Below are 21,879 nucleotides of genomic sequence, written 5' to 3' on the forward strand. Positions count from 1 at the left end.
GGCAATGCTACCAAATACTAATTGAGTGCATGTAAACTTCTGACCCACTGAGAATGTGATGAAAGAAATAAAAGCTGAAATAAATCATTCTCTCTACTATTATTCTGACATTTCACATTTTTAAAATAAAGTGGTGATCCTAACTGACCTAAGACAGGGAATGTTTACTAGGATTAAATGTCAGCAAATGTGAAACACGGAGTTTAAATGTATCTGGCTCAGGTGTATGTAATCTTCCGACTTCAACTGTAACTGATTGAGACATCATATGTCATTTTATAATACATGGAAATTACTTGGTTATCATCCCGACCAGACCATTACAATGACCCAAGACATATCTTGCCTGGCCTGCAAGTGTTACTGCACCCAAATCCCAACATGAAGTGAGGGGGGCAGGGGGAGAGCTCTGTCTGAAAGCCCAATCACAGTGACTTCATCTGGGGATGGGAAAGTAACAGCACAGCAGTGGGCACATCAGGCCATAATACAAAGTTAATGACGCAGAATGGTGTCTTTTCTCCTGCCCCAGAATAATGTCAATACAGGATGTTTAGGAAAGCTGTACCTAATTACGCTTTTTAAATTCACCGCCGACATGATTGATGATTTCAAAGGGAGGCATAATCGATCCACTTTACAGACAAGTCATATTGATTGCAAGTCTAGATTGTCATTGGAGAGAGAGAAAAAAGTTAGTCAGAGGGACTTTACAATCAGAGAATCTTTGTGACCTGGTGGGTGTTTCTTAAAAAGCATTTTGATGAAGGCCTTATAGAGGATGTGGCAGCTGTGCAGCTGCTGTATTGTGTTACTGACTGCAATCATCTGTAATGGATTGGTGAATGCTCGGTTGCATTGGCAAACCCTGCCTGCCTTCTCCCACAGCTATCTCTTGACGTGCTCATGTCTCATGCTTATTATTTCATAAACTTTGTTATTCCTCGCCAGCAGCAAGGTTGACAGCATCACTCTAGCAGCTGCCTGTTAAGGCACATCTAGTTAGTCTGACTGCTATAGGAGATGCTGGGTAAATTTGACGTGACAGGAGTTACTTTCTGCCTGGAGTCAACATAGATGAGCAAGAGGAATGGAATTCACTGTATGTTTTGGGGGATGTTACTGGCTTCATTGTTACTGACAATTAAGAAACATTACTGCTATCAAACATCACAGATGCAAGATAGAGAATAGAATGAATTGGAAATGAACCAGATCAGAGAAGAGATCTTCTATGACAGTATTCCATTTCCACTTGACAGGGGCACTTTAAATGGCAACATGGGCTCTACAATAATTTATGATTAAATGGTTTGCAGGCACAGCCATTTTGTTCTTTTTGGAGAGAGCCCTTTCCCTTTTTGAAGGCCAATGTTAATGCAGTCATAGAAAGAACTCTGATGCACTCCCACGTGAAATGGCCATGTGTGGAAAGCCCTGAGGGAGCAAAGGCCTTGAATAAATGTGTGTGTGTGTGTGTGTGTGTGTGTGTGTGTGTGTGTGTGTGTGTGTGTGTGTGTGTGTGTGTGTGTGTGTGTGTGTGTGTGTGCGCGTGCGTGCGTGCGTGAGTGAGTTTTTGAAAGCTCGTGAAAGAGAGCTCAGTTCCAACATACTGATCCTCAAATATCCTTCAGTTTCTAGTTCCACTGAAAGTCTATTCCACAGTGAGTGTCTGCTAAAGGCTATGTTTTTGTTGCTCCCTCTTTTTCTGCACAACTTTTAGAGTTGGATGACGACAGATTGTGAGCTACCTGATATCCTACATCATCCTCCCCAGTGGAGGTGTTTGTTACATCCTGAGGGAGTCCTGGAAGACTAACAAGCAGACGGCATATTTGATGGACTATGAGGAAAACATCTGCTCTCTCTTGCTTTACTTGCGAGGAAGGAGACTGAAAACAACATAATAAAATAGAACAAATCAATCGATCAACTACATATGCACTCCCTTATCCTTAAATTAACCTTAGAGCAGACTTATGTATAATCAAATCCAATTTTTGTCAAGTTGTTGTTGTGAATTAGTAAGTAAGGACATTTAGGCATCGTTGCTGCGTATTCCTCGGGATAACATGTTGCTAAAGCCCAGGGCGTTTCGACTGCAGTGTTTTCCATAACTGTGGTGCATGTGGGTACCCCCGGGGATAAACAAGTCAGCGCCAAGGGGTACGTAAAATAGCCTACGGGGACTGACAATCTGTAATGGCAGACTTGTCTGTTGCTTATTTTTCATGTACATTATTAAGCCATTTTTCTCAGTGTGATGATCCATAGGCCTATTTCATAAACAAAAGCTCAAGTTAATTTACTTTCAGTTGAGTATTAACAATGTTTGTACCATGTTTTGTGCTGCTACCATGTTGTTTTGCTACCGTGTTGTTGTCATGTTGTGTTGCTACCATGCTGTGTTGTCATGTGTTGCTGCCTTGCTACGTTGTTGTCTTAGGTCTCTCTTTATGTAGTGTTTGTGTTGTCTCTCTTGTCGTGATGTGTGTTTTGTCCTATAGGAGGTCTTTTGCCTTTTGGTAGGCCGTGCTTGTAAATAAGAATTGGTTCTTTACTGACTTGCCTAGTTAAATAATGGTTAAATAAAAAATAAATACATTTGCCAGAGATAAGCAGCAAAGAGATTGCTATTATGGCCAATAGCAATGGCTTAGAAGACACATTATTTATCATGGATGTAATGCAGAGAGCTGGTAGTTGCTCCTTCTCAGGTGCAGCACTTTACAGTTTTAACATCCCTCTCAAACTGAAGACAGCTTTAAATTGTTTGTGATGTGTCAGCTATTGATTACATATTTCTACATTATATGGTTTTCTATAATGTGATCCAACATTCAGTGGTTCCATTGGGGTTGAGACTGAGAGAGTATTTGACAGAAGATGGCATCAGAAGTCAAGCAATAAAGAGCAATGGCGTTTCCTCCTCTTGTTCGCTAGGGGGCGGTAAAGCCAATAGCTCGCCACAACAACCAAGCAGAACCTCTTCAACAGACAAAACCACTCTTTTGTTTATCCATCATGGCTGCCCCCCTAAGTGCAATATGAACGTAAACAATCATGCCATGAAGTAACCTTGCGTTTCGGATTGTGTCACCGAAATATGTTGGAATTTCATCGATAACTCGGCAAGATACGTTTATATCAAAAATGGCTTTCCGTGTGAGCATCTCGATTTTCCGAAAATCTGTATATTTTCCGAGAGTTGCTTTCAACATATCTGCGCCACTGTTAAATGTGTCACAGTTTCTCCGAACGGGTCAGTCATCTTCTACCTTATCTGCTTAGCTTTCTCTCAAATTAATAAGCGATCATATAAATGTAATAGCCTTTCCACCAACCAGAAATATATTTTATTTTGTCTGAAATAATACATTAAATGGAATCGTTCTGCAATAATGAGATTTTCTTGACAGCCATGCCTTATCCAGCTAGCTATTTATTTCATGTTGAGGAAATAACTCCATTGATGTCAGGTTACATAGATTTAATTTAGCTATAATTATAATATATTTTTTTATCTGATTCCTGCGACATTGTAAACTAGGCACAGCCGTTACCTGGCAGGGATACGCAGTGATGATGATTTTCTCGATGTCTCTTTCTGTTGCTTTGGTTTAGGATGGGCTGCCCGTTGTCCAGGGACCAATAATGGACAGGGTTTTCGCTTCACCCCCGCCTGTTTTATTACATCGGATGCGTTTTTGGGCAGACTGGCGAAAGGCAAAGCGGCAGAGACAGATGACAGTCTTTATCACGATCCAGCCTCAGTTCCGCCCGACAGCGGTAATCACAACGTCTGCTGCTGCCTCGGAAAACAAAAGAGGGTTACCTCCGGGCATGGTAGTACAGTTGCTCTGTATGTAAATGCTGCGCACTGAATGTGCAAACTATAGTATGAATATTATTATGTCCCTGAATTCTGTAGATCTGTTTTATGTACCTCATATTTTACTCATATTTCTGATGTCAACCCCTAAACTCTTGTTTCAGCTAAGCAAATATCATGGCTGGTGAAGGATCCAGATCAACCAGAGAAATCAAATGTTTTAAGAGTGGCCATTATTGGTTCCCCAAATTCTGGGAAGTCCACACTGTCCAACCAACTGCTTGGCAGAAAGGTAGTTCACTTTATAGGTAGTTCACTTTATTGTACTGGCCAGTTTCTTCAGTTTAAGCTGTAAACATCATGGCATCAGTCAGCCTGGAGTTTATTTTCCATTAACACCAGTTTCTTTGAACATGATCTCTTATAGGTATTTGTTGTTTCCAAGAAAGTGCATACCACACGGTCCCGTGCCCTCGGTGTTCTCACAGTAGATGACACAAGTGAGAATCACCTCTCAGAGGCATAGCAGACATTTGGCAATTGTTCATTATTTTATCAGTGCTGTGTTACTGTACATAATGTATCTGTCCAATATACAACATTTCTATTTATTACATAACCACACTTATACAGTTGAAATCGGAAGTTTACATACACTTAGGTTGGAGTCACTTCTTCGGGATAGGGGGCAGCATTTTCACTTTTGGATAAATAGCGTGCCCAATTTCAACTCCCTGCTACTCACCCCCAGAATATAAGATATGCATATTATTAGTAGATTGGGATGGAAAACACTCTGAAGTTTCTAAAACGGTTTGAATCATGTCTGTGAGTATAACAGAACTTATGTAGCAGGCAAAACCCCGAGGACAAACCATTCATATTTTGTTTTGTTTTGAGGTCACTGTCTATTCAATAGTTTTCATTGGGAAACTAGATTTCTAAGGGACTTGTTTGCAGTTCCTACCGCTTCCACTGGATGTCACCAGTCTTTAGAAATTGGTTGAGGTTATTACTTTGTGTAATGAAGAAGTACGGCCATCTTGAATGAGTGTCACGTTATGTGTACTGTTTGATAGTTGCGCAAGACCAGAAAGGGAGCGTTAGTTTGTTGTCTTCCTGTATTGAACACAGATAGTCCCGTCTACAATTTGATCGATTATTAACGTTTAAAAATACCTAAAGTTGTATTACAAAAGTAGTTTGAAATGTTTTGGCAAAGTTTACAGGGAACTTTTGAGATATTTTGTAGTGACACATAGGAAGCACATTGGAAGCTGTGTTTTTCTGGATCAACCGCGCCAAATAAATGGACATTTTGGATATATATCGACGGAATTAATCGAACAAAAGGACCATTTGTGATGTTAATGGGACATTGGAGTGCAAACAAAAGAAGCTCGTCAAAGGTAAGGCATGATTTATATTTTATTTCTGCGTTTTGTGTAGCGCCTGCAGGGTTGAAATATGCTATTCTCTCTTTGTTTACTGTTGTGCTATCATCAGATAATAGCATCTTATGCTTTCGCCGAAAAGCCTTTTTGAAATCTGACATGTTGGCTGGATTCACAACGAGTGTAGCTTTAATTTGGTATCTTACATGTGTGATTTAATGAAAGTTTGATTTTTATCGTATTTTATTTGAATTTGGCGCTCTACATTTTTCCTGGCTATTGACCAAGTGGGACACAAGCGTCCCGCCTATCCCAGAGAGACCTTTTCTTTCTCTCTTGTATTGAAAAGTTTACCGTCCGATTGAAATATTATCGATTACTAACAGTAAATTATCGATTTACTGTAAAAACAACATGAGGATTGATTACAAAAACGTTTGACATGTTTCTACGAACTTCACGGATACTATTTGGAATTTTCATCTGCCCGTCGTGACCTGCACGAGCCTGTGGATTACTAAACAAAACGCGCCAACCAAATGGAGGTTTTTGGATATAAAGAGAATCTTTATGGAACAAAACAAACATTTATTGTGTAACTGGGAGTCTTGTGAGTACAAACATACAAAGATCATCAAAGGAAAGCGATTAATGTTATTGCTTTTCTGACTTTCGTGACCAATCTACTTTGCTGCTAGCTGTTTGTAATGTTTTGTCTCCTGAGAGCTGTCCTCACATAATCGCATGGTTTGCTTTCACCGTAAAGCTTTTTTGAAATCTGACACGCCAGGTGGATTAACAACAAGCTATATTGCACTTGTGATTTCATGAAAATTAAATATTTGAAGTAAGAAGCCACTGCTGCAAAACCGCCATAAAAAAGGCAGACTACGGTGTGCAACTGCACATGGGAACAAAGATTGTACTTTTTGGAGGAACGTCCTCTGGTCTGATGAAACAAAAAATGGCCATAATGGCTATAAAGACCATCGTTATGTTTGGAGGAAAAAGGGGGAAGCTTGCAAGCCGAAGAACACCATCCCAACCGTGAAGCACGGGGGTGGCAGCATCATGTTGTGGGGGTGCTTTGCTGCAGGAGAGTCTGATGCACTTCACAAAATAGATGGCATCATGAGGGAGGACAATTACGTGGATATATTGAAGCAACATCTCAAGACATCAGTCAGGAAGTTAAAGCTTTGTCGCAAATGAGTCTTCCAAATGGACAATGACCCCAAGCATACTTCCAAAGTTGTGGCAAAATGGCTTAAGGACAACAAAGTAAAGTTATTGGAGGGCCATCACAAAGCACTGACCTCAATCCTATAGAACATTTGTGGGCAGAACTGAAAAAGCTTGCACAAGCAAGGAGGCCTACAAATCTGACTCAGTTACACCAGCTCTGTCAGGAGGAATGGGCCAAAATTCACCCAAATTATTGTGGGAAGCTTGTGGAAGGCTACCTGAAATGTTTGACCCAAGTTAAACAATTTAAAGGCAATGTTACCAAATATTAATTGAGTGTATGTTAAACATTGACACACTGGGAATGTGATGAAAGAAATAAAAGCTGAAATAAATCATTCTCTCTACTATTATTCTGACATTTCACATTCTTAAAACAAAGTGGTGATCCTAACTGACCTAAGATAGGGACATTCTACTAGGATAAAATGTCAGGAATTGTGAAAAACTGAGTTTAAATGTATTTGGCTGAGGTGTATGTGAACTTCCGACTTCAAATGTACATGTATACTTATACATTCTCTCTCTAGATTTTACTGGACACTCCTGGACTCACTACACCATCAAAAGTCAAGAGGTGATTTGTTACACCGGTTTCATTACTGTGGTATTGCAGTGCATAAAATGAAATAGGCAAATCTCCAACGGGCTATTTATCTTCTCCACAGGCACCAGCTGGAGAAGTCTCTCCTCGAGGATCCTTGGAATACAGTCAAGGAAGCTGACCTTGGTACTGCACGATTCTTCACTTTTTGCAACCTTTCGGGCACACAGATGATTGCTGTAAGGCTATTGCTTTTCAGACAGTCTAGTCTATGCTTTTTAAACAATATGTGGCCCCACACATTTTGCAATTCCTTTGAAATAAAATATTTTTGGGCAAATGACAATGCACTGCATTGTGTTTATGTCCTCTTCTTGTTGTTATCTCTTCCGTGGTGATAAATGTGGATGTGTCGGACAAGTGGGCCTGCAACAAGCTAGACTTTGAGGTCCTGAAATGCCTGACCCAGTACCCAGATGTCCCAGCAGTCCTAGTTCTCAATAAGGTACTTCTCTATTTATATAGCAGACACATGCAAACCTCATCCTCTCTCCATGGCCTCATCTTAACTATGCACTGAGGTGAGATTGTGGTTGTCATATGATATAATGCATTATTAGCATGTAATATACTAGGAACTATCTACTACATATGAATTGTTACATGAACCCTCTACTGTGTGTATGGCACAGGTTGACTCGCTGAAGAGCAAGAGCAGGTTGTTGGAGATGACAGCAGATCTGACATGTGGAGTGGTGAATGGGCGGAAGCTGCAGGTCCGCAGTGTGATCAAGCCCCCCTGGGCTGAGAGGAGGACGGACAGGGAGACCAGGACACCAGGGTCTGGAGATGAGGGCGAGCCAGGTGGTGATGTGGCTCCTCATGAGGGCACTGAGGCCCAGTCAGGGCTGAGTAAGGAGCAGCTGAGAGCTCTGAAGACCCAACAGGGCAGGGCCCACTTCAAAGATGTCTTCATGCTCTCTGCTGTGGATAGAGAGGATGTGGAGACACTGAAGGTGATGGTAGCTTATGCTCATATACGGACTAGAAGCAAATCTGATACCAAGTAGACAAGTACACTCATTGTGGAATAATTTAAGTTCTTTAAAACCCATGGAAAGCAATTGCGTCTATGTTGATGTGTGACAACTAATATTGCTATTGACATCATGTCTGTCTGTCCTACAGAGGTACCTAGTAGTAGGGTCAAAGCCTGGTTCTTGGCAATACCACAGTGACGTTCTGACTGACTCCTGAGGAGGTCTGCACCAACACTGTCAGAGAGAAAACTACCTGCCCCCCAGGACACCTATACCACCCGATGTCACATGAAGGCTATAAAGATCATTAAGGACAACAACCACCCGAGCCACTGCCTGTTCACCCCGCTATCATCCAGAATGCGAGGTCAGTACAGGTGTATCAAAGCAGGGACCGAGAGACTGAAAAACAGCTTCTATCTCAAGGCCATCAGACTATTAAACAGCCACCACTAACATTAAGTGGCTGCTGCCAACACACTGACTCAACTCCAGCCACTTTAATAATGGGAATTGATGGAAATTGATGGAAAATATATCACTAGCCACTTTAAACAATGCTACTTAATATAATGTTTACATACCCTACATTACTCATCTCATATGTATATGTATATACTGTACTCTATATCATCTACTGCATCTTTATGTAATACATGTATCACTAGCCACTTTAAACTATGCCACTTTGTTTACTCATCTCATATGTACAGTGGGGCAAAAAATTATTTAGTCATCCACCAATTGTGCAAGTTCTCCCACTTAAAAAGATGAGAGAGGCCTGTAATTTTCATCATAGGTACACTTCAACTATGACAGACAAAAAAATATGACGAGAAAAAAAAATCCAGAAAATCACATTGTAGGATTTGTAATGAATTTGTTTGCAAATTAAATCAAGAGCTATCTCCTATCCCAGCCAGACAATACACTGCACTCATATAGCCACATGCAGATGTAGTGCGTGTGCATGTCAACCATTTTAACTGTCAAGAGCTATCTCCTATCCCAGCTTGAGATGTATTGTAGCTCCAGTGTCCAATCACAATGATTTACACTTTAGTCCCTAATATATGATGATTATGTGCCAGACATAAACATTGTAGCACATATAGAGAAATACTCACAGTAGTACTACCATTGAACTTATATAAACTATTTTTGCTCTCAATTGCAGTCGATTGACTTGTGGCACGACAGGGGGAATGGAGAGCTGGATATAGCAGTAAAACTGTATGTGAAGAAAGAAAGTCACATGGTAAGTGTGTTGCATTTTTCAGTACTATTTTGAATGTTGATTTAGATACAGTGCCCTCTGTAATTATTGGGACAGTGAAGCATTTAAAAAAAATTTTTTTATACATGAACATTTTGGATTTGAACTCAAACAATGATTATAAGGTTAAAGTGTTTTCATTCATATCGGGTGAACCATTTAGAAATTACAGCACTTTTTGTACATAGTCCTCCGATTTTAGGGGAGCAAAAGTATTTACTACTACTTATTAAAGTAGTAAAAAGTTAGGTGAATAATGATGAGTGAGAAAGTTACAGATGCTCAAATTTCATAACCCCCCCCAAAAAATGCTAACATCCTCTGTTAATTGTCATGGTGAGAGGTTAGCATGTCTTGGGGGTACAATATTTGTGCTTTCTCACTCATCATTATTCACAATTCATTCAGGATTATCCGTAATCATGGTAGCATGACTTCAAAATGACACAATACATGAATTACCATTCATTTCTATTGGGCACAAACTAATCTGAAACACAACCAAAACAAAGAGCAAATGCATCCAACAAATGTGTAGAGTCATTGCGTGCTATGTATATGGGAACAAATACCTAACTTTTTACTACTTTAATACACATGTACAGTTGAAGTCGGAGGTTTACATAGACATTAGCCAAATACATTTAAACTCAGTTTTTCACAATTCCTGACATTAAAATCCTAGTAAAAATTCCCTGTATTAGGTCAGTTAGGATCACCACTTTATTTGAAGAATGTGAAATGGCGTAATAATAGTAGAAATAATAATTTATTTCAGCTTTTATTACTTTCATCACATTCCCAGTGAGTCAGAAGTTTACATACACTCAATTAGTATTTGGTAGCTATTTTGCCACAACTTTGGAAGTATGCTTGGGGTCATTGTCCGTTTGGAAGACCCATTTGAGACCAAGCTTTATGTCTTGAGATGTTGCTTCAATAAATCCACATAATTGTCCTTCCTCATCATGCCATCTATTTTGTGAAGTGCATCAGTCCCTCCTGTAGCAAAGCACCCACACAACATGATGCTGCCACCCCCATTCTTCACGGTTGGGATGGTGTTCTTCGGCATGCAAGCCTCCCCTTTTTCCTCCAAACAAAGTGATGGTCATTATGGCCAAACAGTTCTATTTTTGTTTCATCGGACCAGAGGACATTTCTCCAAAAAGTACAACCCTTGTCTCCATGTGCAGTTGCAAACTGTAGTCTGTCTTTTTTATGGCGGTTTTGGAGCAGTGGCTTCTTCCTTGCTGAGCGGCCTTTCAGGTTATGTCGATATGGGACTCGTTGTACTGTGGATATAGAGACTTTTGTACCTGTTTCCTCCAGCATCTTCACAAGATCCTTTGCTGTTGTTCTGGGATTGATTTGCACTTTTCACACCAAAGTACGTTCATCTCTAGGAGACAGAATGCTTCTCCTTACTGAGCGGTTTGACGGCTGTGTGGTCCCATGGTGTGTATACTTGCATACTATTGTTTGTACAGATGAACGTGGTACATTCAGGCGTTTGGAAATTGCTCCCAAGGATGAACCAGACTTGTAGAGGTCTACAATTTTTTTTCTGAGGTCTTGGCTGAATTCTTTTGATTTTCCCACGATGACAAGAAAAGAGGCACTGAGTTTAAAGGTAGGCCTTGAAATACATCCACAGGTACACCTCCAATTGACTCAAATTATGTCAATTAGCCTATCAGAAGCTTCTAAAGCCATAACATAATTTTCTGGAATTTTCCAAGCTGTTTAAAGGCACAGTCAACTTAGTCTACGTAAACATCTGACCCACTGGAATTGTGATACAGTGAATTATAAGTTAAATAATCTGTCTGTAAACAATTGTTGAAAACATTACTTGTGTCATGCATAAAGTAGATGTCCTAACCGACTTGCAAAAACTATAGTTTGTTAACAACAAATTTGTGGAGTGGTTGAAAAACTAGTTTTAATGACTCCAACCTAAGTGTATGTAAACTTCCGACTTCAACTGTAAGTGAATTTGTTCCAATACTTTTGCTCCCATAAAATGCGGGGACTATGTACAAGAAGTGGTGTAATTTATATACGGTATGGATTAAAATATATGGATGGGGAAAAAAACTCAAATAAAAGATGACAGTCTGCCCTTTAACTTCATAATCATTGTTTGGAGTACAGAGCCAAAAGAAGAAAAAATACTTCACTGTCCCAATAATTACAGATGATGCTGTATATGTCCCCTGTTGTGAAACATGTCAATGACACCCCCACCAACCTAACTACCCAGTTACTAATGAACATGTGAGAAGCCATCAGTGAGAAGCCATAAAGACAAGAAGGAGAGAAGCAACTGGAACTTTCTCGCAGACGGATAGTGGTTCCATGCTCTGTGTGTGTGGCCTTTCACACAGGCCTGTCGATGTGTCGACAGATAGTTCATCTGAACCGGCTGTTTTTGACTTCTTCCCCTCCCCCTTACATCACATTCCCATAGTGATTCTACAGCTTGCTTTTACATGACATCTCTGTCAGGTTTGGAGTCAATTCCATTTCTCTTCAGTTAGGAAGTAAAGTTCAGTTAAATTTCAGTTCCGAGCAACAAGGGAAATTGGAATAGGAATTTCAATGTGCATCCTGAATTGACTGAATTGAAATGGAATTGACCCCAACTCTGATCTGTATCCTGTCACAACCATTTCCCCCTAATGTTTAAGAGATGAAGCTGCTCAGCTATGTGTCCTCTGACTGATGATTACATGTGTAGATTAACTGTTTTTTCAGACTCTTTAGCTTCAAGTCACTATCACTGGAGTTCTTTAGCCTGTAATAACTTGTAAATATTTGAGCATACTCCTTTTTAAACCATACTTTTTTCATGTCAGACAGACTGGATGAATGTTAGTCTATATCTGCAGTGGTGCAGCAGTGCTCAGTGATGTAAACTTGATCCCTGCACCAGACTACTCTCTAGTTTTCATTCAGTTAAGTGAATGATGACAGAGTTGAAAGTCATTGATTTACTGTATATTTGTTTGTTAGGACCGAGTGAGTATTACAGTATAAATTCTTCTTATCTGCTGTAGTAACTGGGGTCCTCTTGTGGACTTAAAACATTGGCATTATATTGAAATGCATGCTCATATTAATATAATGTATTTCCTTTTCTCTGTTTTTTTATTTCTCCCGGTGACAGGAAATGGTGATTGGCCAGGCTGGTCAGATGGTTGCCAGGATTGCCAGAGAGGCTGGAGAGGACCTTAGCACTGTGTTCCTCAGGGAGGTCAAGCTGAGGCTCTCAGTGAAGCTGAAGAATTGAAGAGGATTATGGGAAACAGAGTATTGTGATCATCTGGGGCAAACACAGTATTATGGTGGCCTAGTGTGTTGGAAATTAACATTGTTGAACTCTACGGATTCTTTGGACACTATACTCAGTGAAAGATCTGACTGCTTTCTATTGCTTGACTGTGGACAGACCTACAGCTGAACTGTGCTGCTGAGAGCTTGTGAGTGCTCATCATGAGTCAGCTATTGAGAGTTAATGGAAACACAGAGTGACAGCTCTCTCCCCTTGAACTTGTTCTCAGCCTTTTCTACAGTCACTTCTCTCAAGGGTCATCATACTGTATTCTTGCATAAGCATTGCTCTTGAGTAAAGGATGACTTGTGTATATTTTTGCATATATTTTCCACTTTGTCTTTCAGAGCTTCTGTAACATATTATCTTGTAATTATATTTTTTACCTCTCACCTCTGTTATTTGAATGGATATATTTTGGTGTGTGTGTGTTGAGGAGAACTGTGAAAAGATTTTTGTTTTATTTTAGGCTACCAGAACCTTCCCATTGGCAGTAGACCTCTGCCTCACCTGGCCCTGTGATGATTGAACTGGGAGTAGCACAGTCACGTTCTGTCTGTTGAATGTCCCTGTTGTGCTATCCACCCCCTGTCTCTCTCCTCTCACTCTTCTCTCTTTCTGTCAGCTGACAATAGCATTGCTGTCCCCTCAAGCCTTGATTTCATCTTTTTCCTCGCTAGCTCTCTTTCTATCTTTCCTTCTTATTCTCTCTCTCAAAGCAAAACCCCTGAGGACTGAATTGTTTCTTTTTAATGGAATTCAAAATTGAGTGCTAACCTGCTGGTAGTAAAATGGAGCGCTAACCTGCAGGTAAAATAGAGTGCTAACCTGCAGGTAAAATAGAGTGCTAACCTGCAGGTAAAATAGAGTGCTAACCTGCAGGTAAAATAGAGTGCTAACCTGCAGGTAAAATAGAGTGCTAACCTGCAGGTAAAATAGAGTGCTAACCTGCAGGTAAAATAGAGTGCTAACCTGCAGGTAAAATAGAGTGCTAACCTGCAGGTAAAATAGAGTGCTAACCTGCAGGTAAAATAGAGTGCTAACCTGCAGGTAAAATAGAGTGCTAACCTGCAGGTAAAATAGAGTGCTAACCTGCTGGTAAAATAGAGTGCTAACCTGCTGGTAAAATAGAGTGCTAACCTGCTGGTAAAATAGAGTGCTAACCTGCTGGTAAAATAGAGTGCTAACCTGCTGGTAAAATGGAGCGCTAACCTGCAGATAAAATAGAGCGCTAACCTGCTGGTAAAATGGAGCAGTAACCTGCTGGTAAAATGGAGTACTAACCTGCAGGTAAAATAGAGTACTAACCTGCAGGTAAAATAGAGTACTAACCTGCAGGTAAAATAGAGTACTAACCTGCAGGTAAAATAGAGTGCTAACCTGCAGGTAAAATAGAGTGCTAACCTGCTGGTAAAATAGAGTGCTAACCTGCTGGTAAAATAGAGTGCTAAACCTGCAGATAAAATAGAGTGCTAACCTGCAGATAAAATAGAGTGCTAACCTGCAGATAAAATAGAGTGCTAACCTGCAGATCAAATAGAGCGCTAACCTGCAGATAAAATAGAGCGCTAACCTACTGGTAAAATAGAGCGCTAACCTGCTGGTAAAATAGAGCGCTAACCTGCTGGTAAAATAGAGCGCTAACCTGCAGGTAAAATGGAGCGCTAACCTGCAGGTAAAATAGAGCGCTAACCTGCAGGTAAAATAGAGCGCTAACCTGCTGGTAAAATCAGTCAGATAATGGTAATTTGGTTCATTTCTCCCCCTCCCTGTAAGTTTGCTCTATGGGCTGTCACTATCCAGGCTATCTTGATGAAAAACAAGTGTGTGCCCTGTGGCCTAAAGCAATGCCAAAGATAGAGAGCTGATAAAGAGAGGGAGGGCTGGGGTGTCTCAATGAAGAGAGAGTGAGACTGTGAGAAGAAGAGGGGGGAGAGAGGGCTGTCTCAGTTCTCTCTGTCTACAGAAACAGCTGCTCTCCATTGATTACACTGGCAGTTACACTCCTAACAACCGTATGTTTAGTGCAGAATACTAGAGGTAATCTTCAATTAGACAAACCAACTGCTTTTAAAAAGATGTACACTGCAAGGAGTATATGAAATTATAAATAAAAAACAGAATAATAATATGTATGCTTTCATACAATTTCATATGTGTAACCTGTCAATGCATTGAGGTGGTAACCTTGGTACAGTATTTAACATTCAGAGTGAGATGTACACCAAGATATTGATAGTCATTCTTTGGTTTTTATTTTTAAACATTATTTCACAAGTCAACAAACATCGTACAATATCAAAATCAGCTCTTAAACACAACTTTGGCTCTTGGTATCACTAAGGTGTTGTAATCAAATGCGACTTCTTGCAAGGAAGATGAGACCAGTCCACCAGTTTTAAGTTACCCTTTAATGCAACTCCAGATGACATTGAGAGGTGTCAATAGAACCCTTACCATTGCTAAAACTCAGTAATGGTAACGGTTAGATTGCCACCGTCTAGCTTCCAACCGTCAACAGCTTGTGTGTGTGGTGATAGTATCCGGAGGGGGAATGAGACCCTGGATAGTACATCATCTATACTGTAGTGTCACCATAACGAACTTACAGTATATGATGATATCCTGTCCAGGGTACAAGACTAACGAACAATGTCCCATGATGACATTGCCTAAATGAATAAACCTGTTGGGGAGAGAATTATGGATATTACATATCAAATAAATACACAAACAAATATGTACAGAAACAGGGTTGAGTCAATATGTTATCAATGTGTTATAACATATTCTGAGAAGTCAACCACCCAAGGAATGAATACAATATGCATGTTATATTACAGAATGATATTTTCTCAGACAACAAATTCACACATGATCCACATCAATTTCTTAATCAAATCTATTGAAGTCCTATTGCAAGACGAACCAAGTTCAGGTCCCACATTGCATTATATACCGATACCATGTACATGAGTTTTCTTTTTGTAATTGCTTGTAGTTAACTAAAAGAAACCACTTGCAGAGCATCTTAATAGAGGACTTTCTCTAAACCACTAAACATCAGCTCTCTCCCCTAATTATCCCCTTCAAATGAAGCCCAATTGACAACTTCAGAGGTTTAGCGTGACTGGGTTAAGTGATCAAAACGTCTGTACATTTCACATAGTGGGCCTTTAAATGTTCACCTCACCTCCATGTCTGGTCTGTCTGCATTGTACTCTCTCTTGAAGAAAAAAGTGTTAATTAAGGGCATTGGTTGTTTTCTATTACCACGCTGCTCTGGTTTACTTACAACAGCCAGCACATCTCCAACACCACCACATTGTTCACAGACTCATGACAGCTCGCAAAGGTCTCCTTTAAGGCCACCAGTTCATTTGCATATGGTAATGACATCAGAGCTGTGGCCCCCTTATCTATCATGCTCTGGGTCTTGTCCTGTTTGCCTCTGATCTAATGATGTGCCCCACCCCTTCTAATCAGACCCCAAACAGTTTTGCAACATCAGGTGTTTGACATCTCGTCTGACACCCCCCCATTACCCCGTACACACCCATTTCAAAGCAAGTTTTTCTTAAGAAATATTTTTCTCCAGTTTTTTGGCCTTATTTTGGCAGATTTATTTCCAGCTTCCATTTTAAAAGGTGTTTTGTTTAACAAATTGTCTGTCTCTTTTGTCAACATTCAAACTCACCCAAGCAAACATTGCCTAATGTTCAAACATGACCTCCACTGAACTGATTATTGAAGTCACTGAATAATTAAACATTAAGTGGACATCCTAAGAAACAGCCAACTGAAATAATTTCTGTCTTAAATCTTTCAAAAATGTGTTTGGACACACCTACTAATTTCAGGGTTTTTCATTATATTTACTATTTTCTACATTGTAGAATAATAGTGAAGACATCAAAACTATGAAATAACACATATGGAATCATGTAGTAACAAAAAAGTGTTAAACAAATCAAAATATATTGTATATTTTAGATTCTTCAAAGTAGCCACCCTTTGCCTTGATGACAGCTTTGCACACTCTTGGCATTCTCTCAAACAGCTTTTAATGCTTTATTTTATTTAACCTTTATTTAACTAGGCAAATCAGTTAAGAACAAATTCTTATTTACAATGACAGCTTCATGAGGAATGCTTTTCCAACAGTCTTGAAGGAATTCCCACATATGCTGAGCACTTGTTGTCTCCTTTTTCTTCACTATGCTGTCCAACTCATCCCAAACGATCTCAATTGGGTTGAGGTCGGATGACTGTGGTGGCCAGGTCATCTGATTCAGCACTCCATCACTCTCCTTGGTCAAATAGCAATTATACAGTGTATTTTGGACCATTGTCCTGTTGAAAAACAAATGATAGTCCCAACAAACTCAAACCAGATGGGATGGCGTATCACTGCAGAATGCTGTGGTATCCATGCTGGTTAAGTGTGCCTTGAATTCAAAATAAATCACTGACAGTGTCATCAGCAAAGCACCATCACACCTCCTCCTCCGTGCTTCACGGTGGGAACCCCACATGCGGAGATCATCCATTCACAAAGACACAGCGGTTGGAACCAAAAATCTAAACTTTGGATTCATCAGACCAAAGGACAGATTTCCACCGTTCTAATGTCCATTGCTCATGTTTCATGGCCCAAGTAAGTCTCTTCTTCGTATTGGTGTCCTTTAGTAGTGGTTTCTTTGCAGAAATTTGATCATGAAGGCCTGATTCACGCAGCCTCCTCTGAACAGTTGATGTTGAGATGTGTCTGTTACTTGAACTCTGTGAAGCATTTATTTGGGCCGCAATTTCTGAGGTGCAGGTAACTCTAATGAACTTATCCTCTGCAGCAGAGGTAACTGGGGGTCTTCCTTTCCTGTGGCGGTCCTCATGAGAGCCAGTTTCATTATAGCGCTTGATGGTTTTTGCGACTGCACTTGAAAAAACGTTCAAAGTTCTTGAAATTTTCCGGATTTAATGACCTTCATGTCTTAAAGTAATGATTGACTGTTGTTTCTCTGTTTAGTTAAGCTGTTCTTGCCATAATATGGACTTGGTATTTTACCAAATAGGGCTATCTTCTGTATAGCACCCCTACCTTGTCATAACACAACGCATTAAGAAGGAAAGAAATTTCACAATTAACTTTTAACAAGGCACACCTATTAATTGAAAAGCATTCCAGCTGAAGCTGGTTGAGAAAATGTCAAGAGTGTGCAAACCTGTCATCAAGGCAAAGGGTGGCTACTTTGAAGAATCTCAAATATAACATATATTTTGATTTGTTTAATACTTTTTTGGTTACTACATGATTCCATATGTGTTATTTCATAGTTGTGATGTCTTCACTATTATTCTACAATGTAGAATTTTTTTTAAATGGTAAGGTTCTGCTTTTCTTTTCTTAGTCAACCTTGTGTTCTTTTTCTTTGTTCTTGAACGTAGCTCTGTTTCTTTGTGTTTTGGAACGTAGCCCTGTCTTTCATTTTGTTCATTGTTTTCACCTGTGATTGTTTCTCACCTGGTCTCATCAGCTCCCTAGTTAGTTCAGTTCTTTCTGTTTGTATGGTTGTGAGTTATTGTTTGTTTTTGACTGCTTACCTGTGTTTGACTATTGCCTGCCTGTGACCACGATTCCTGCCTTCTGCGAAGGCTTAATAAACATCAGCCACACTCTGCACGTAAATCAACACCCTTTTCTCCCTGAGTATTCATTACAAATATAAAGAAAAACCCTGTTATGAGTAGGTGTGTCCAAACCTTTGACTGGTACTGTATAATAATTTACAGTTCTTCCCCACTACAAATACCTTATAGTTCATGTCATGGCAAATGCAATCAATTGTGTTTTAGATGTTGACTACAAAGGAAAGGGTATCCAACTATCAGCAGCTGATTTCAACTGAATATTATGCAATGACTCTTCTTGATGTAAATGTTAGTGGTTTGAATCATCTGCATATCAAACATAACTGCAACCATCTTTCTGGAGCATTCATTGTGGTTGGCATATTTTCTGGCACAATATTTGTATCATATTTCAACAAAATTGAAATAAATATGTATGATGCACGTGGGAGGTGTCGGGTGACACGGTTTGGGGTGAGGACAGAGGTGGGGGCGACAACTTAGCCCAGTTACTGTGGAAACAGGCTCCCGAGTTTGGGCGGGGGATCAAGGGGGTGTGAGTGGTCGGGTTGATCCTACAGATAAAGACGTAAGCAGGCCTATCTGGGCGGCACCATTGAGGTGCCTGGTGTCCCTCCAACTCCTTATCAGCAAAGAGTTGGAGGGACACCAGGCACCAGGGAAATAAATTGAGATTTCTGGTTTCAGAGCTGGTCAATGGGTGCGCCTCAGCCACGCTCAAGGTCATAAACGATATCTTAACCGCCATCGATAAGAAACAATACTGTGCAGCCGTATTCATTGACCTGGCCAAGGCTTTCGACTCTGTCAATCACCACATCCTCATCGGCAGACTCGATAGCCTTGGTTTCTTAAATGATTGCCTCGCCTGGTTCACCAACTACTTCTCTGATAGACTTCAGTGTGTCAAATCGGAGGGCCTGTTGTCCGGGCCTCTGGCAGTCTCTATGGGGGTGCCACAGGGTTAAATTCTTGGGCCGACTCTCTTCTCTGTATACATCAATGATGCCGCTCTTGCTGCTGGTGAGTCTCTGATCTACCTCTACGCAGACGACACCATTCTGTATACTTCTGGCCCTTCTTTGGACACTGTGTTAACAACCCTCCAGACTAGCTTCAATGCCATACAACTCTCCTTCCGTGGCCTCCAACTGCTCTTAAATACAAGTAAAACTAAATGCATGCTCTTCAACCGATCGCTGCCTGCACCTGCCCAACCGTCCAGCATCACTACTCTGGAATGTTCTGACTTAGAATATGTGGACAACTACAAATACCTAGGTGTCTGGTTAGACTGTAAACTCTCCTTCCAGACTCACATCAAACATCGCCAATCCAAAGTTAAATCTAGAACCGGCTTCATATTTTGCAACAAAGAATCCTTCACTCATGCTGCCAAACATACCCTCATAAAACTGACCATCCTACTGATCCTCGACTTCGGGCGATGTCATTTACAAAATAGCCTCCAATACCCTACACATTGGATGCAGTCTATCACAGTGCCATCCATTTTGTCACCAAAGCCCCATATACTACCCACCACTGTGACCTGTACGCTCTCGTTGGCTGGCCCTCGCTTCATACTCGTCGCCAAACCCACTGGCTCCAGGTCATCTACAAGACCCTGCTAGGTAAAGTCCCCCCTTAACTCAGCTCGCTGGTCACCATAGCAGCACCCACTTGTAGCACACGTTCCAGCAGGTATATCTCTCTGGTCACCCCCCAAACCAATTATTTCTTTGGCCGCCTCTCCTTCCAGTTCTCTGCTGCCAATGACTGGAACGAACTACAAAAGTCTATGAAGCTGAAAACACTTATCTCCCTCACTAGCTTTAAGCACCAGCTGTCAGAGCAGCTCACAGATTACTGCACCTGTACATAGCCCATCTATAATTTAGCCCAAACAACTACCTCTTCTCCTACTGTATTTATTTATTTTGCTCCTTTGCACCCCATTATTTCTCTCTCTACTTTGCACATTCTTCCACTGCAAATCTACCATTCCAGTGTTTTACTTGCTATATTGTATTTACTTCACCAACATGGCCTTTCTTTTGCCTTTACCTCCATTATCTCACCTCATTTGCTCACATCGTATATAGACTTATTTTTCTACTGTATTATTGACTGCATGTTTGTTTTACTCCATGTGTAACTCTGTGTTGTTGTATGTGTCAAACTGCTTTGCTTTATCTTGGCCAAGTCACAATTGTAAATGTGAACTTGTTCTCAACTTGCCTACCTGGTTAAATAAAGGTGAAATAAAAATAAATAAAAACTTTTTTTTTTTTACAGCGCATTCAAATCCAAATGTATTTCTGCGGCCAGCCAGACATTGAAGAGCAGGAGGACAAAAAGGTAATTTATTTAAGTTTGGAATTAAAAATAATAATATACATTTGCTTTACTTTGTAAGAATGCAATTTCACATTTCACATCTAAATCAGACTAAATTTTCTTTATAGACATTCATATAAATGTTCTGTAATGTTCTGATTTACCTCTACATAACATATGAGCAGAAGAGCAGAACATGAGTCTCCAGTCCATACAAGTTCTGTGTAGGCCCTCTTCATATGCTGGGATAAGAGATTTGTAAGTTCTCTCAAATACGTATTTCATATGTAGAATGATTTATCCATTCCTAATGATAATTAAAAATATTATTTAATCATACAACCACATTAATAATTTCACCCTCCTGCCTTGAAGACCAAAGACAAATATATATTTTTGTGACAGCATTTACTACATTAGAGAAGCTCAGAAGTGTTTAGATATTTTTGGTATCATGATGATATTTATCATAACCAAGCCACATCTCAAAGAGCCAGGCCATCCCCGTAGAGCAGAATTCCAGTGGACTGGAGGTCGTTACTTTGGGAGCAAGGTGTCACTCGACACACACCTCTGCATTGACACTCCCCTGCCTTCTGTCCTGTGTCTGTCTGGTCAGCCAGTATAATAAAGGAGCCAGGACCAGCTTCCTGTAGTAATGGCAGGCCAAACTGCCAAACTGCCCAGGTGATTAGCACCTGGCCTGGGAGTTGAGGGTTTTGAAGTTGGGGAACCCCAATGCTTCACTGCCTATACTGAACACCAACCTCCCCCTCCCTGCTCCCCTCTTTTCACACAACAACATGTAGGCTACTCTAAACTGTGTAAAGATCAAAGTGGGGTTCTGATTGATGTTCCAACACTTAACACACACACACACATACACACCTCTGTCTTCTTCCATATGGGAGGGAAAGGTATAGGGGATAGCTGTCCTAATCACATTTCAAGTGCATATCACTGAGTTCGAGTTTGGAGTAAATCAGAGAGGAATTAACAACAAGAGCACTGACTGGAGCTCCAAGGCCATGTACCTGCATGAGGAGAGGCTGCTGTGTGGTGACTACCCACTCAACTCTCAGCCCAGGAACTATGGCTATTGTCCACCAGGTAGGTTTGTGTTTAATGGATAGACAACATGACCAAATGTTATTGGAAACGTTGCATTACAGTGTTTAAAAATCCTAATTGAGCCTAACAATACAGTTTTTGCTCTTTCCTA

At 40.4% G+C, this 21,879-nt stretch overlaps 1 protein-coding gene and 1 long non-coding RNA gene across 2 annotated transcripts; one reads left to right on the forward strand and one right to left on the reverse strand.

Moving 5' to 3' along the window:
- The first annotated feature begins 3,003 nt into the window (after positions 1-3,003).
- LOC112228559 (GTPase Era, mitochondrial) lies at positions 3,004-13,060 on the forward strand. The gene is made up of 10 exons (XM_024393971.2): positions 3,004-3,262; positions 3,625-3,846; positions 3,997-4,124; positions 7,002-7,048; positions 7,140-7,254; positions 7,437-7,520; positions 7,708-8,031; positions 8,204-8,422; positions 9,233-9,313; positions 12,504-13,060. The coding sequence occupies exons 1-8, from the start codon at positions 3,154-3,156 to the stop codon at positions 8,270-8,272; spliced, it is 1,098 nt and encodes a 365-aa protein (XP_024249739.1). The 5' UTR covers positions 3,004-3,153; the 3' UTR covers positions 8,273-8,422; positions 9,233-9,313; positions 12,504-13,060.
- Positions 13,061-14,904: 1,844 nt separating this feature from the next.
- On the reverse strand, positions 14,905-16,201 carry LOC121841389. Its single transcript, XR_006080392.1, has 2 exons — positions 15,862-16,201; positions 14,905-15,354 (listed from the first exon to the last, which is right to left on the reverse strand). It is a non-coding gene; the product is annotated as an uncharacterized LOC121841389 (long non-coding RNA).
- Positions 16,202-21,879: the final 5,678 nt, after the last annotated feature.

Source organism: Oncorhynchus tshawytscha, linkage group LG30 (genome assembly GCF_018296145.1).
Source record: "Oncorhynchus tshawytscha isolate Ot180627B linkage group LG30, Otsh_v2.0, whole genome shotgun sequence".
In the NCBI taxonomy this organism is placed as follows: Eukaryota; Metazoa; Chordata; class Actinopteri; order Salmoniformes; family Salmonidae; genus Oncorhynchus; species Oncorhynchus tshawytscha.

Bases quoted from the DNA above. Each gene is read 5' to 3' on its own strand.
- LOC112228559 (XM_024393971.2), top strand. From the start codon at position 3,154: ATGGCTTTCCGTGTGAGCATCTCGATTTTCCGAAAATCTGTATATTTT. The intron at 3,847-3,996 runs GTAGTACAGTTG...CTCTTGTTTCAG, and splicing joins GAGGGTTACCTCCGGGCATG to CTAAGCAAATATCATGGCTG. The intron at 8,032-8,203 runs GTGATGGTAGCT...TCTGTCCTACAG, and splicing joins AGGATGTGGAGACACTGAAG to AGGTACCTAGTAGTAGGGTC.